The sequence below is a fragment of the Engystomops pustulosus genome, chromosome 8 (genome assembly GCF_040894005.1).
Source record: "Engystomops pustulosus chromosome 8, aEngPut4.maternal, whole genome shotgun sequence".
Lineage (NCBI taxonomy): Eukaryota > Metazoa > Chordata > Amphibia > Anura > Leptodactylidae > Engystomops > Engystomops pustulosus.
Genome location: NC_092418.1, coordinates 76723870 through 76740823, shown reverse-complemented (window position 1 = coordinate 76740823; position 16954 = coordinate 76723870). Strand labels below are relative to the sequence as shown.

The 16954-nt window shown below is 38.7% G+C and overlaps 1 protein-coding gene across 1 annotated transcript in view; it reads right to left on the bottom strand.

Moving 5' to 3' along the window:
• Positions 1-3664: 3664 nt before the first annotated feature.
• LOC140075436 (uncharacterized) overlaps positions 3665-16954 on the bottom strand; it is a 127849-nt gene continuing 114559 nt past the window's right edge. The window contains exons 12-15 of the mRNA XM_072121350.1: positions 11526-11636; positions 10538-10625; positions 8610-8691; positions 3665-6528 (exon numbers count right to left, since the gene is read on the bottom strand). Of these exons, the coding sequence (XP_071977451.1) occupies positions 6372-6528; positions 8610-8691; positions 10538-10625; positions 11526-11636 (438 nt within the window). The 3' untranslated portion in view covers positions 3665-6371. The remainder of the gene's footprint in view (positions 6529-8609; positions 8692-10537; positions 10626-11525; positions 11637-16954) is intronic.

The following is a 16954-nucleotide window of genomic DNA, read 5'->3' as shown; positions in this document are numbered from 1 at the left end:
CTGGATCAATAAAGAAAATTCCACTTTTTTACTTAACCCCTAGGCGCACCACGACGTTATACTACGTCCCCGGGGCTAGATGCTTAGCGCACCGGGACGTAGTATAACGTCTAGCTTCTGGGACCGGCTCACGAACGGAGCCGGTACCAGAAGCAGCGGCTGTCAGCTGTCTATCACAGCTGACACCGCGCTGTAACACCCGCGATCGGAGCCGGCTCCGATCGCGGGTGTTAACCCCTTACACGGCGCGGTCAAGCATGACCGCGGCGTGTAAGGGTGTTCCTGCTGTGGATCGGATCCCCCGTGCCGCTTACCGGGGGATCCGATCCTCTTCCGGGCAGCTCCGAGGACTGGCATGTGCCCCGGAGCTGCCCGGTCTCCATGGCAGCCAGACCCCTTCCGGGTCTGACTGCAAACTGTCTGAGCATGCGCAAGCTTGCTCAGACAGTTTACACTGCTCTACAATAAAATGGTATTGTAGAGCAGTGTATTGAACTTAAACCAGTGATCAGAGCATCACTGGTTTAAGTTCAAGTATGTATAAGTAAAAAAAAATGCAAAAACAGTTAACACTACACATTATAATAAATAAAAAATAAATACATAAAATATAAGCCCCTAAAATGTCACTTTCCCATAAAAAACTTAATAAAGTATAAAAAACATAAAAACACAAAAAAAACCTGCATATTTGGTATTGCCGCGTCCGTAACAATCTGCATAATAAAACAGAATTGTTACTGGACCCGCACGGTAAACGCCGGAGGAAAAAAACGCAAAAAACGTTCCGAAAAAAGATAATTTTTAATTAATACCCTATAAAAAATGCTCTAAAAAGTGATTTTAAAAATTTTATGCACTCTAAAATAAGCCCACTAAAAAGAACAACTGTTCTCGCAAAAAATAATCCCCTAACTAGATTTGTCAGCCAAAAAATAAAAAAGTTATGCATATGAAAAGATGGTGATGCTTAAATGAATAAGATTTTCTCCAAATTAGTTTTTATTCAGTACAATTGAATAAAATACACAAAACCCCCACATATTTGGTATCCCTGCGTCCGTAACAATCTGTATAATAAAACAGAATTGTTATTAGATCCGCAAAGTGAACCCCGTAAAAAACAACCTAAAAAAACTCTCTCTGAAAAAGATGATTTTTTATTAATGCCCTTTAAAAATGCTCTAAAAAAAGTGATTTTAAAAAGTTACGCAATCTAAAATAAGACCACTAAAAAGAGCTATCATTCTTGCAAAAAATAAGCCCTTAAACAGATTTGTGAGGTGAAAAATAAAAAAGTTATACATATGAAAGACGGTGATGCTAAAATTAACAACAATTTTGCCAAATTACTTTTTATTCAGTAAAAATGGTAAAAAATAAAAAATATATATAAATGAAGTATTTTCATAATCGTGGCGACCCATAGAATAAAAATAATATACTATTTTTATGGTATGGTTAACGGCCAAATAAAAAACACATAAAAATTTTCCTAAAAATTGATGATTTTCATTTCCTCCACCAACAAAGAGTTAATAAAATCTCACCAATTAGCTGTAGATGCCCCAAAATTAAATACCAGAAAAGTGTATCTCATGTGGCAAAAGAAATAAGCCCCTATAGGTCCTCATTAAAAAAAAGAAAAAAATTATAGCCTGTACAATGTGACATAGCAAATCTGATTTGGATGGCGCCTCCTTCCCTTCTATGCCCGGCCGTGCGCCCATACAGAAGTTACCACCACATATAGAGTATCCGTGTACTCGGGAGAAATTGGGTATCAAACTTTGTGGAGCCTTTTTTAATTTAATCCATTTTAAATGTTTAATTTTCCACCCAAAATGAGTGTATTGTGAAAAAATATTACAATTTGCAGACTGCACCTCCATTTTGTTTTAACCCCTATAAAACACGTAAAGGGTTAACAAACTTCTTAAAAGTAGTTTTTCATACGTTGAGGGGTGTAGTTTCCACAATGGGGTAATTTACGAGTCTTGCTATTATTTAGGCCTCTCAGTGTCAATTAGAAGTTGATCAGGTCCATCTAAGTACGGGTTTTGGCGATTTTACAAAAAATGTGAAAAATGTAACTAAATTCTGAGCCTCATAACATTCTAGTAAAATATGTGGAATCTTAAAAAACCATGCCAACATAAAGCAGACATTTGGGAAATGTAAGTTATGAATTTATTTGGGTGCTATGACTGTCTGCATCAAAAGTAGAGAATTTAGAACGTTGAAAATAAAGAATTTTTCAAAATTTTTGCCAAATTTTGTTTTTTTTCATAACTAAACGCAAAAGATTTCATCCAAATTTTTAAACTAATTTGAAGTACAATGTGTCACGAGAAAACAATCTCAAAATCCCCTGGATATCTCATAGCGTTCCAAAGCTATAACCACTTATAGTGACACAGGTCAGATTTGAAAAATGGGACCGCGTCCTTAAGGCCAAAATAGGCTGTGTCCCCTAGGGGTTAAACAGTGAGTGGTGACCCAATTGTTTTTTGTTGACTGGAGTCATCTGCCATTTCTGGAAGGTCTCCGCTGGTGGCAGTAGTGACCTTCCCTGAAAGGACATTACTGCTCACACTACAGAGAGGCTGATACTGTAGGTATGGAATTTATTGTCTAAATTAAGCCAGTGCCTAGAAGGTAAAAAAAGAAACACCATGGGGGGGGGGGGGGCATTTATCTTATTTCTGTTTGTTTTGGCTAGTTTTTGTATCTGCTTCTTTGGTCGTTTATCAATCTCACTTTTTCTTTGTGTTAAATGTTTTTTTTTCAGATTGCTTTACGATACATTACAAATGCCGAAAAATGTCGCACAAATGTCTCAAGTAATTTTTTTCCATTTTGTAAGTTTTCCTTAAGTATCATTTCATTTGGAGTTTTTTGCACAAAAAATTTTAGACAATTTGAAATGATGAATTTCGTTTGCAACTTTTAGCACATCTGGAATCGAAGATAAATGTGTCTTACTGATAATAAAACAAATGTCCAGTGGACATTTCAAAATGTCCCCAAAAAGGTGCAAAAATTGCAATGTGCCTAAAAATGTCTCAAAAGAAGAAAAATAAAGATAAAAGACCCCCCATAAATGGGATGAAGATGAATTGAAGTTACAAAATATTAAGAAGGAACCACATATTTTCATCATGAAGGTGTCTTACCGTATTTTCCACACTATTACAGAAGACTTCCAACTCTCCAAGGTTGCCTACTCCGATCTCCATGATTAATAGGACAGCAGACCGGATCCTAATTATCTGACTGATATTATGACAGAATGAATTACAATGATTTCACTAATGACCTTATGACAGAATGAATCATCATTATATCACTGACAATGTGGCAGCATCACACAGATATTTCATTTATTCCTTCATTTATTTCTTCATAAAACATAACAAATAAGGTAAATGGAGCATATGGAATAGTAAAATGTTTCCATGAGACTTCCATTATGGATCAGTAAATAGAAGGTGGGATACATTGACAATATGAAACTTGCATGATATATATATAATATACAGGCAGCCCGCGGGTTACATACAAGATAGGGTCTGTAGGTTTGTTCTTAAGTTGAATTTGTATGTAACCCGGAACTGTATATTTTATCATTGTAATCCCAGCCAGAACTTTTTTGGTCTCTGTGACAATTGGATTTTAAAAATGTTGGGTTGTCATAAGAATCAATATTAACACTAAAGCTTCATTACAGACACCTGTGATAACTGTTACAGCTGTTTATTGTAGCCTAGGACTAAAGTACAGTAAATTACCAATATCCAGTGGTCCGTTTGTAACTAGGGGTCGTATGTAAGTCGAGTGTTCTTAAGTAGGGGACCGCCTGTATATACAGTATGTGGTAGCTTTTAGTGTGGTAGATGTAGGTATTTAAACCAAACATGAAGATACATTCAGCCCAGTTAAGAACACCTTATACAATCAAGGTTTTCCTGGTGGCAGGGTGCTGATGATCATTCATTTTAGGTGGTCTATGGTACTCCTCCAACCACAACGTGATATTATTAAACCAATCTCCAGCAATCATGACACTAAGGCCCAGTTCACATCTAAATTGGGAGATCTGTTTTTTTTTTCTGATGATGTCACAACGTGAACGTTCTAGTCTGCTACGTCCCCTCTATTCTATAGTGGGAGTGCAATAAAAATGTAAACCACAATAAATTATATTAAAATGACACCTTTTAACATAATTAGTTTCTACAATTCTGCTGACAGATTTCCTTTAAATACACCATCATGTCTCAATGTAAGATTAAGTATAGTACAGTATGTGGTGGGAATTCCTTGGGCCCGACTAAAGTTACTACTCTGATATGTATTTTTCCATCCATACAGAGTGTAATAGCATCAAAACATTTATTGTTTTCTTGCAGACCAACTTAAACTTGATGGACTATTTTTCAACCTCAGCTTTGACATTGCTATATCTTTTACTGGTGGGCTGGGGGGTGGCTATGAAAAAAATTAAACCTAAACGCTCTATCCATCACTGCTGTGCCTGCTCTGACAACTTGCGGCAGCCTGGGACGCCTCCTATCTCCTACCCCAGCGCCTACTACAGCGAACAACACATTTAAATATGATTCTCAGAAAGGTTTAATCAGTAGGAAACATAAAACCCAAAATTGTGATATTAAAGACAACATTATAACTACTGAAAAATGCAAGACCCAATACAACTATTGACAGAAAAAAAAAAGTTGTAGCTTATAGAAGGCATTGATAGAAAAAGATGAAAAATGGCCTGGGCATTACTGTGGCAAACAGGTATGACGATAAGGAATATCTAGTTTATCCAGGAATAACTACTGATGCCCTATTCTCGGGATAAATCGTTGGCTAGGATAAAGTGGGGGACAACTGACCCATGTAAGAACCAGCTTCTAAATAAAGTGAGCCGTAGGCAGTTGACTCCCATTAAGAGCCTGTAGTGATGATTTCTGGCTACTATAGGGGCCAACTGCTTGCAGATCTGTGTTATTTGTCATGGCACAGGTCCATCAAGAAACTATTAATGACCTATTCTGAGAGCAGGCCATAAGTACCAGATATACTCAGGTATAAGCCGAGGTTTTCAGCACAATTTTTTGGGCTGGGACAGCCCTATTCGGCTTATACTCGTATATATAAAAATAATAATCTTCTATACTTACCCTCTGGCGCTTGCTGCAGTTCCTCTTCTCATGGTTGCTCCTGGCAGTGCCGGCAGAGAAACGCCTATGTAATTTGCGAGTACACATTATGACGTGGCAGTGTCACCACCTGCTGACATCATAATGCGTGCACGGGCAGAGTGCATAGACGTGTCTCTGCCCACACTGCCGGGAAGAACCAGGAGGAGCCGGGATGAGAAAAGGACTACCAGTGGATAAGTATATACGTTTATTACTTTTAAAGAGGCAGCTACTGGGTATTTGATTAATGAGTGGGGGTCGTACTTGGCATTTAATGAATGAGTGGGGGGAGCCATACTGGGCATTTAATTAATGAGTGGCGGCCATGCTGGTCATTTAATTAATAAGTGGGGGCATACTAGGCATTAAATTATTGAGTAGGGGCCACGCTGGGCATTTAATTCATGAGGGGGGCCATTCTGGGCATTTCAGTAATGAGTGGGGGGCCATAGTGGCCATATAATGGATAAGTCGGGGCCATGCTGGGCATTTCAGTAATGACTGGGGGCTATGCTGGGCACGATTGAATTAGTGAATGGAGGCTGCTGCTGGACATTTTATTGATGAGGGGAGGCTGCTGGACATTTTATTAATGGCTGTTCATTTTATTTAAGAGTAGTTAGCAGCTGCATTTCCCACCCTAGGCTTATGTTCGAGTCAATAAGTTTTCCCAGTTTTTTTGTGGTAAAATAAGGTACTGGTGTTGGCTTATATTAGAGTATTTACGGTACTTAATTCTCAGAACCTCTTATAAATGCATTAAATGCACTACCTTTTATATAAATACATACATATCATCTGACAAGTCACGCATCATCACACATTATACAGTATCTGGTGGTTACAAAAGGAGCAACAAAAGATTTCACCAAATTTCCTTTGGCAATATCCAGATTTTCTGTGTAAATTTCCTGTTGCAAATTCAGTAAGTGTGAAAATACTTTTTCATAGCTGAAAAATAAGCATGAATGCCAAGGCAGCCTGTAGACAACACAGACCAAGAGGACCAAGAAATTATTTGTTTCCCAAATGTTATCGTTCCATCAATAGAAAGCAATAACGAAATACAATAAATATCAAGATTGTATCACATCAAAGTCTCTTTACTCCACATTTCTATAGGTGGTTACAGTACTTCCTCTGTACAGATACAAGTGTTTACATCTTGGCTGGTGCTGTAGTTGACAAGCTTATGGCCATTTGAGATTTTCTACTTCCATGGATTGTAGAGTGTTTTACTCTTTCTCTCTGGAACTTGTCTGCGATTCCCATCTTGAAAGCATCACAAGCTGTGGCATGACAAGGAGATGGTATCCTACACCACACAACATACAAAAGGTTAATGCAGTTTACAACGCATGGGCAAAGACAAGCATGCAGAGTAAATCAATACAATTTTCATTGTGTTTTGATCCTTTACATGTTGGTTTAATAAAATCCCCATTTGCATGTCATACATGATAAGGAAACATGACAAGAGTGTAATAAGGAACTTGTATAGATCATGCTGCAGCCTAATAAACCTTGTACCATTACCAAACTGAATATCTATGCACAGTATAAAAGTGATGAGAACAGCATTATTATGGCTTGCACAGCTTGTTTATCTGACAATTAGAGACAAAGCCAATTAGCATTTTATCATTTAGGGAACTTACAGCCATATGCATGCATGTGGCCAGAATTCTGGCTAATGGTAACTGTATTTGAATTACATTTTTAAGTTATAAATGAGGTCATCTGAGAAACAGGACTATGAAACCGAATATCAAAATTACGTTTTTTTGGCAGTTGTGTCCATCATTACCATTGGTTACAGGGGTTGCAGGGGTTGATCAAATCTCTCATAAAATATAAGTCAGCCCTTGAAAGCTGGAAAATATAGAATATATATATATATATATATATATGTATATATATATATATATATATATATATATACATATACCAGTGCTCATGAATATTTTAAAGGGGAGCTGTGATTGGTTGCCATGACAGCTTGATAAATCAGCCCCAATGTGTCACCTGGCACATTACCATGGAGGCTAATTGGTCACTTGCTGTTACTATACAAGTTCTGGCTTGTGACTGCAATGGTCCTGTCCAAGTGGCAGAAGATTACAACATTTGGACTCTTATCCTTCATTTACCTTGGACTGTCTTTTATGGATGTAGGGGGGGAGTAAGCCTTTAAGAACTCAAATTTTTTTTTCTGAATAAAGAACATTATGACATAGTGTACTAGGTGGTGCCAAGCCACAAAGTTTAGCAGAACCACTTAGTAAGCGCACATATATTACACACACATTACATCTGCACACATATGTATGGTATGCATCCTGTAAAGGAATATTACAATAATTTTGTTGTTCTGAAAAGCTGGCCATCTCATGAAACATCTTATAAAGATAAGAAAAACCCCAAAACATAAAAACGAGAACTATTGTGCAGGATAAAACCAAGAGAGATGCAGCAATAATCCAACGCTACCCCCTCTGCCCCTTTCATTATTGATGTCTCTACTGAACATCTAAAACATCTCAAAATGGCAATAGAAGAAGTTTCAGCACACAGTGGGAGAGGGGAAGTGTTCCTGCACAGTGTAACATCCTGCGAAGATGCAGCACAGAGGGGTTCTGCTAACTCCCTCAGAGCCCTTCTGCCTCATTAGCATCATTTTAAGGAGACCATGGATAACAAACCCATGGATACACTGCCTGTAACTATGAGTAAGTGTCCCTGGTTTATCAAGATGTATTTTGATGGTAGATTTCCTTCAAGGTAAGCAGTCTGAGGCTATATACAAAAAGGGAAGGAAACAAAACTGTGGATACAGGGCACAAAGCTGATATACACGAATACTTTAATAAAGTATATTACAAAGATTAAGATTAAAATTGTTATCTGCATTGTTCATTTATGTCACTAGGGTAAGGCCCCTTCTACACTAGCGAGTGTGATGCGATGAACTCGCATCACACTCGCAACGCAAGCTGCCGGGAACGCACGGCCCGAACGCTGCACCGCGGGAGTGAACTCAGCATGTCAGTTCACTCCCGCGGTGCAGGGTTCAGGCCGTGCGTTCCCGGCAGCTTGTGTTGCGAGTGTGATGCGAGTTCATCGCATCACACTCGCTAGTGTAGAAGGGGCCTAAAAGTTTAGATAAGCTTTAAAGGAATCAGTCAAAGTTGCCCTTCATTTTAGGAATTGCTAATGGGACCCAGCTACATATTGGGTTTTTTAGTTCATACTTAGCTCTCACTGTAAAGATACTTTTTATATATTTCATACTTTGTGACTTCATGCTTAATTTTATATAAATTCATTGCACATAAAAATGAGGGTTATTACAGGACCCTGAAACCTGTGAACCAATGTCCCTTGGACTGCTCTTACCTCTTTCTAGGAGCTGACAGCCTTTTGAAAACATCATCTTTACTGCTTTTCTTTTTGATCGGAGTTGAAGGTTGTGGATCAACTAGAATGAGTGAACAGATATTTAGAGTTTTTGTAGAAATGATTCAGAGTATATTTTCTGATGTACATGTAACTGCTTAAATCATAAGTGTAACTTCAACCACAAGCTGTTGGAATTCAGGTGAATGCTAGAATGGTATTGTTAGTGGCTTAGATATCTTCTCCATTTTTCTATCCAAAGGTAAAATTTACCATGAATAAATAAATGTGTTTTCTCTTTAACTTTCTCTTGCCTCAGAAGTGACATCCTTTGGTCCACTAAGGCGAGGTGCTTACATCTTACATTTTGAGATAAGTGAGGGCTGTAGAAATGCCTATTCATATGTAGGGCAACAATGGTCCAGTTCCCCCTTACAGAGAGCTGCCAGGTAAATTGATTCATACTGAGGCACCATGAGAAAACAATCTATTTGACTTCCACCAAAGCTTTGTCTATAATGTATACAAAAGATTGGACTTGCATGAATCCACCAAACTTCTCTCCCCAATATTTGCCATGGTTTGAGAGTCTACCGATTGTGAGAAGAGATTGCAGTGTCAGTGTCTTGGTCTGTTTACTGCGAACCAATAACAGTTGCATAACTTGTATACTGGCTATGCTAGGTCCTACAACTCAGATCTAGTCTCTCAAATGGGACTCAGCTAAAATTAGCTCAAGTGACCAATAAATCTGATGCCAGAGACCTGTGACTTGCTGATCCATAAAATACTAATACGTTATGCTTCTCCTCCGACTCACAAGTGGAGCTGGTGACACCTTCCTGTAACACCCACAACAGAGATAAGTCCAATACTGTGTGAATGCAGGCACCTCTGGATCGCACCTCCCCAAGCCACTTACCTGGGGAATCTGATCCTTTTCTGGCAGCCCCAAGGTCCTATATGTACCCTGAGGCTGCCCGATGCTCAAAGACGTCATGCTGAGGGATGTGGCTTTAACTAACTAAACATGCATCAGCATGCTCAGTTACATTACACTGCGCTGTAATACAGTGTCCCGTGGATAGGGCCTAACTTTTTTGATGGGAAAACCCCTTTAAAGGGCTAAGAAACTTCTTAAAAGTAGTTTTATGTGTGTTGAGAGTTTTAGTTTGTATTATGGGGTTATTTATGGGATTTTACTATTATTTATGCCTCTCAAAATCACTTGAAACCTGAACTGGAGTCTTGGTGATTTCTATGAAAATGTGAAAAATTGCACCTAAAGTTCCTAAAACCTCCTAACATCCTATAAAAATTAGAGAAGGAATAAAAAAAACATCAAAACATAAAGTAGACATTTGGTAAATGGTAGTTACCAAGTTATTTTGGAGGTAGACTATGGGGTGCATTTGCTAAGGGCTTTGCACCAGTTTTCTGTTTTTTCTAGTGGAAACTGCTTGAACAGGTAATTAAGAAGTGTCTGCACCACAAATGTGTTACACGCAACACCATGGGACAAAAATTAGGGGGGGGTTCCAATGCTCAGTCAGACCGTCTGCCAGATTTAACATGCAAAGTCTGGTGCAGACTTATTCTATAATTCTGACATTTCCCTTTACCCTTCTTAACCTTTTGCGTCACTGTTTCTGGTTTTGACCTGGTTTGTTGAAATTTGTCTTGTTGTCTGTATTGCTTTGCTTGCTTATATCATCTACAGTATATTGTGGGCTTGTCTACGGATTCGGCAAGAAGGTAGGAGCAGAGGTTGTGGTAAGCTTTCCCTGTGTTGACACATTTAGTACCCGATACCAGTGTTTAACACTTTTTTACAGAAAAAGTGTCAATCCAACCTCTCAGTAGGATAAGCTCTCCATGTATTTGATCAGAAAATCTCAGAGAAATAAATGCTCATGAAGAGCACCTACCTGGTATGCATCTAGTAACAGCACGTTCCCTGTAACCTGGCAAATAGTAATCAAGTTTCCAGTTTAGATCCCAGCGACTCCTCTCACCCTGACATAGAGTAGATACAGGAATATGTTACACAGGATAGATGGTAGATGGTGGATGTAATATAAATATTCAGATTATAGGAAATTAATAGAAATGATGGACATAGGATGAGAAACATGTCTATGAAAATTTGCAATCCATACAGAAATATGATTTATTGCATTCAAACCTATTCAAATATTTTTTCATGTTTACTAGACATTAGCGGATCCAAACTTTCTGTTCAGGCAACCCCCGTGATCAGGACATATTAAAATGAATGCCCCTAACAACTAGCCATGGCTATGCTTGGCCAAGGGAAATCAAAGCCATGGCTAGTAGCAAGGGGAAACAATTTGCCAGGTAGGTTGTTTGGCAGGCAATAAAGCAATGTACAGTAGTACTTAAAGGAAATCTACCACTTGTAGTGGCAGGTTTCTGATGGAAATACCGGGCACCAGCTCAGGCTGAGCTGGTGCCGGAGCTTATTTTCGTTAGTGTTTTAAACCGCGGTATCACGGTTTAAAACACTTTTTAAACTTTATAGCCGGCGCAGGGAGGTACGCGCTCGGCGCTTACCATGCGCGCGGCTCTCATTCACTTCCTATGTAGCCGCGTTACCGCGGTTTAAAACACTAACGAAAATAAGCTCCGGCACCAGCTCACCCTGAGCTGGTGCCCGGTATTTCCATCAGAAACCTGCCACTACAAGTGGTAGGTTTCCTTTAAAAGTCTTTCTACAAGTTTCCAAGTTTTTGTAAGTATTTATATACTGGTTCTATACTCAGCTGAATCCCCAGTGCAATTTTTTCTTAATTAATTATTTTTTTTTAAATCGGTGCCATTATTTTTTGCTACCAATGCAAATAACACTGATATATTTGAATGAAGTAAGTGGAGTGGCATCATATGCAGCCTTACCAAAGTTTCCATTTCATACATAATTTCTTCTATATTGTTCCTTGTTTTCTGAACATCTTGCTTGGTCAGTATGGGCTTTTCTCTTCTGGGTGTGTAGCAGTGACATCGAAGCTGGACAGAATGAAAATAGCATAAAGTGCTAAACTAATTGGGATTATAGTAAATGAATGTGTTTAATATAAAATAGAAAGTAATGTAAGTACATCACCTCTTAGGGACCAGGCCATTTTAATGTTTTGCAATTTTTTATTTTTCACTCCCCGTATTTAAAATCTTTTTGATTTTACCATATACAGATTTGTATGCGGGCTTGTTTCATGCCCAAGAAATTATACTTCCTAGTAACAGTAACGGTTTCCTGTAATCGGAAACTGGAAAAAAAATTCAAAATGTAATTGATTGCACCATTATTTTGTGTGTTTTTATGCCTTTCACTGTGTGCCAAAGGAATACATGGGAGGTATTATTTGGAGCACAATCACAGGAATACTTAATTTATATAGGTTGTTATCATGTTTTAATAGATTAAAAAAAAATAAAACCTTTTGCAAAAAACAATGGGGCACATTTACTAAGGGTCCGCATGGCGTATTTTCGTTGCGTTTCCTGACTATTTCCGCCGCATTTAAGTGGGGCTTTTGGCACACACAATCAGATTTTCGCACAATCGAGCCAACTTCCATTCAACACAAATCGGGGGCATGGCTGACGGACAACCCCACTGACTAAGTGCGGGATTTTCAAACCAGACAATGTACTCACATACACCAGGAAGAAGAAGGTGAACTTCAGGGACCTCAGCCGGGAAGCAATAGATGCAGGAAAATGGACGCACAATCTTGAAGAATCACGCCAGACTTCAACCTCGTCGGAGAACGCACCTCAGGGATCGCGACAGGACCAGGCAAGTAAATTTGCCCCAATGGGGCTCATTTACTAAAAGTCCAAACGCCGCACTTTCGTCGAGTTTCCCAAATATTTCTGTTGTGTGCCAAATTGCCCTGGGATTTTGGCGCATTGGTGCCGGCTTGCATGCAACAGAAATTCTTGTGTCGCAAGATCAAGCACTTACATGCACCAGGAAGAAACAGGTGAACTCCAATGGACCTTGGCACAGCAGCGACACAGAAAGGAACTCGGACGCACGATCTTAGTGAATCGCGCCAGACCTGAATGCACGTCTGGTTCTTATGACAAACCAACATTTTAAAAATCTAATTGTCAAATTGACCAATTGTCAATTGTCCATTTGTGACCAAAAAAAAATTGGGTGGGGTTACAATTATAAAGGGTATGGTTCCGACTTTCATACTTATTCCACTTAAGAACAAACCTACGGAACCCATCTTGTACGTATCCCAGGGACTGCCTGTACTTACTATTATTTTTTGAGAAAATCTTGTCACCAGTTTATTTCTCTAACATCTTTCAATGATGATAGGGATAAGAACATTATGGCTCTTAGCTCACTGGTGTGGAATTGCAAAAGAGCAGACACAGAAGCACTTGGGTTTGATTCTTCATGTCTACTTGGGTCTTCTTGTCCTAATTCTTAACATAGTTATCTTGAAAAGCTTTAAGTGTGCAGTGAAAATCTCATTTAAAGGTGAGCAGGAGAGCAGAGAGAGGCCATAAAGTCAACCACCATGCATGTGTGATGGATAGAACTGTGAATGACACCCTGCAGGTAGCTACTATATGAGATGCATAGACATTGCAAAACTGGTAAAAATTAAATTAAAAATTTATGTTAAAAAAGGTTTTTAGTAAACAATGATACCCCAAAGGGTGTCTATACAGCCTAGATTTCTGAATGCCTGACAAAAGAGCAGCATCAATACCTAGTTAAAGTAAACCTCATAGCCATGACAAATAGTTAGATTTTTACTCCCTAATAATAATAGTGGACCCATTCTGGTCTGCTATCTGTGCTGACATGGAGTACGGGTGTTAACTATTGACCCTTTAATCGCCACAACTATTGCCATGTTGGCTTGGATTGTCAGCTCCCCCCCCCCCCCGTGATGTCATTGGGAAGCGGCGATCTGTTGCCATGACAGCCTCAGGTCACAAAAGACCCAAGGCAGTCTTATTTCACACAGTGTATTGAAATGTGTGATTTGCATATTGTAATAGATGGGGGCACATGTATTATCGCATCTGCATTGCATTTTAATGTTTTTTTGGCGCAGAACATTTATAATGAGTTTGCGCCAGAAAGAACAGATGTTTCTGACTATCCCGACTCCTCCGTCTTTTTTTTTGGCGCAAGTGGGCCTAACGTTTCCTCATTATCCTCCACATTTATGTGTATTTTATCTGCATTTTTAGGCGCAATTTTTGGCACAGGATAGACCAGGTAAAAATTGGTCTGAGAGCAAAATTAAGGCGCAGTCCATGAAAGATTTTGGCGCACACTTGATTACTGTCGGAATTTTTCTGACGCATGACTGATTAATTCTGTCTACCCAGTAATCACTAACAGCCGTGTACCACTTTAATACATCGGGCTCTGCTTTACGGAGACTCATCTCCGATGCCGACAGTCGTCCTTGCGGCACAATTAGTAAATCCCCCCCAAGGTGTGGAAAATCCTAAAATACTGCCATACTGTAGCATGGCAGCATATGGTAGGATCAATCAGACAACTTAGGGTTAAAAGTACCCTAAGGGGGGGGTCTAAAAAATAGTAAAAAAAATTAAATAAATAAAAAAAGTCTATAAAAAATGTAAAAAAAAAATTCTAATCACCTCTTTTCCCTAGAACTAATATAAATATAAATAAACAGTAAAAATCATAAACATGTTAGGTATTGCCGTGTCCCAAATTGTCTGATCTATCAAAATATAATAACGGTTATTCCCGGATTTTAACCCTGTAATAGAAAATAGCACCCAAATTGGAAAATGACACTTTTTTGACATTTTGCAAAATATAAAAAATTCAATTAAAAGTTATCAAAAGGCCACATAGTCCTCAAAATGGTAGCATTGAAAATGTCATCAAAAGTCACAAAAATTGACACCACACACAGAACCGTACACTAAAGTATGATCATACTGACCCAAAGAATAAAGAAGACATGTCACATGTCACAGTGAAAGCCGTAAAATACAAATCCACAAGAAAATAAGGCAAATGCATTTTTTCACCAATTTCAATGCATTTGGAATTTTTTTTCCTGCTTCCCAGTACACAGCATGGAATATTAAATACCATCACTATGAAGTGCAATTTGTTTTGCAGTAAATAAGTCCTCATACAACTCTATTATGGCTTCTAGAAGGGGGGGGGGGAATGAAAACGCAAAAACAAAAAAGGGCCTGGTCGCTGTAAAGCGTGCACCTGGGAAATCACTTATCAATGCTCTACACAAATTCAACTTTCAACAGAAATAGTCTTATTCCTTATGTTACACATTCTTTATTTGTGATTTTTGTAAGGTTTGTTGAACCTGTTGGTCCTGACAAATGGCAAAAGAACCACTTGTGGTTCAAAATATTTAGTTCAGAATCACAATATACATAGATTTTTAACATGTAGAAATAAAGAAGAATCTTAACTATATCAAGACAAGTGTTGGATCTTCCATTATTTGTTACTACTGGGGGTTTATGGAGAAGGAGTAATGTCTAAGCAGGGTTGCACCAGCCATGAGGTGAGTTGAGCCTCCTGCCTCAGGCAGCGTCAGCTGCTGCAAGATGAGGGGGCAGCATCAGGGACACGGTTATCTTATACAAAGCACTTCAAGATAGTCTCTTCACACCAGCCAGAATGGGTTTGAGACACTGCATGGAGAACCCACTTACTAAAAAAATGACTTGGATGCAGAAGCTACCATTCTATAGCTACATATATAAGCATTAAATAAAATACATAACCTAACACAGTATCACAAGTAAAATGTACTAGCCTGTGGGCAGGACTAAATGGGGCATAATTTAAAAAATGTATGGTATAAATCTTATTTCCATAGAAAGTTCCTGAGCTTTCAATAAAATGTTTACATCTATAATACAGTGTGTACAATTAAAGAGGTCTTCACACAAACACAAGTTAGGCTCTATCCACGGGATAGAGCCTAACTTGCTGATCAGTGGCGGTCTCAGTGCTAAGAGCCTCACAGATGGCGAAAACGAGGGGTCCATCAGACTAATGGAGCAGACGGCCACAAATGACCGTTCTGCTCCATTAATATCTTTGAAGCTGATGTAAATTGCCAAGCGCTCATTTTCGCGATCTGTGGGGGTCTCAGCACTGACTGATCAGTCCCACACACACTGATCAGCAAGGTAGGCCCTATCCCGTGGATAGGGCCTATCTTGCGTTAGTGGGAAAACTCCCTTTAAGAAATCATTGTATACTTATTTTCTGAATCTTTAGCAGTCTCTTTCTGGAGGAAGGAGACTAGCTACTCACTCCTCCCCCTTCCCTTCTTCATAGACTTTCATGTAGTCTCTGTGACCTGCAGTCTACAATAATTCTCAGCAATTGGTAAAAGGAAATGACCACAGATCACAACAAAAGTCATGTTTACTAACTTTTTAACAGAGTTTGCATAAATCAATAGTAAATTGAATCTTAAGTGGATTACATGGACGTGAACTGGTTGTTTTTTTGGCTTTTGAACTGTTTACAACTTCTTCACAAATTTTGGAATCATGAACAAATTAAAGACTCATTTATTTTACTCAGTTTGAGACTCCCAATTAGCTCTCCTTCGCGTTACTTAAGGGCGGAAGTGAAGATTTGGCCCTGGAATTCACGAACAAGCAGCCACGCTGTAATTCATCCAGACTGCTTAAAGGAAAAAAAGCTGAACTAAATAAGAAGCGTGCAATGTTGAGACGGTGGTTGTGCACAGGAAATTTTCAGTAAAATGAAAACAAATTGCTGGTAGTAAGGCATTTGTCACAGTCTGATTACTTGGCAGTCACTGTGGGAGCTCCAATTTGTCAAGATACATCAGGAGAATAGGAGACGGTTAAGGCCGGACAATGTTATTTGCATGTTCGTTTATAATAATCAATAAATGTAGGAGTTTCCAAATGATGTTCATTTGAAATAATTTGCCAGAGCATGGTGATCCTCAAAACCGGAAAAAAAAACATTTTTTCCCATCACTTACAATAGTTGGCCATGCTATTAGATATGGATGTCACGATGACATATGTTTTCGGATACAAGCTTGGCAGATCTTTTATTTCTCTGTAAAAGCACAATTGTTTTCATGTTGGATTATCTTCAGTCTTAGTTCTGCACTTGTCTGAATTGCACAATGTGAACCATTAAAGGGTTATTTCCATTGTAGGGGTTCAGCTCAAATGTGGGGGTCGGCAATGACAAAGCGCTCTTGGACAGCAGGATTAAAGTTGAAACTGTGCATTTATTCCAGCAAAAACAGCAGTAACAAACAAAACATCAAATA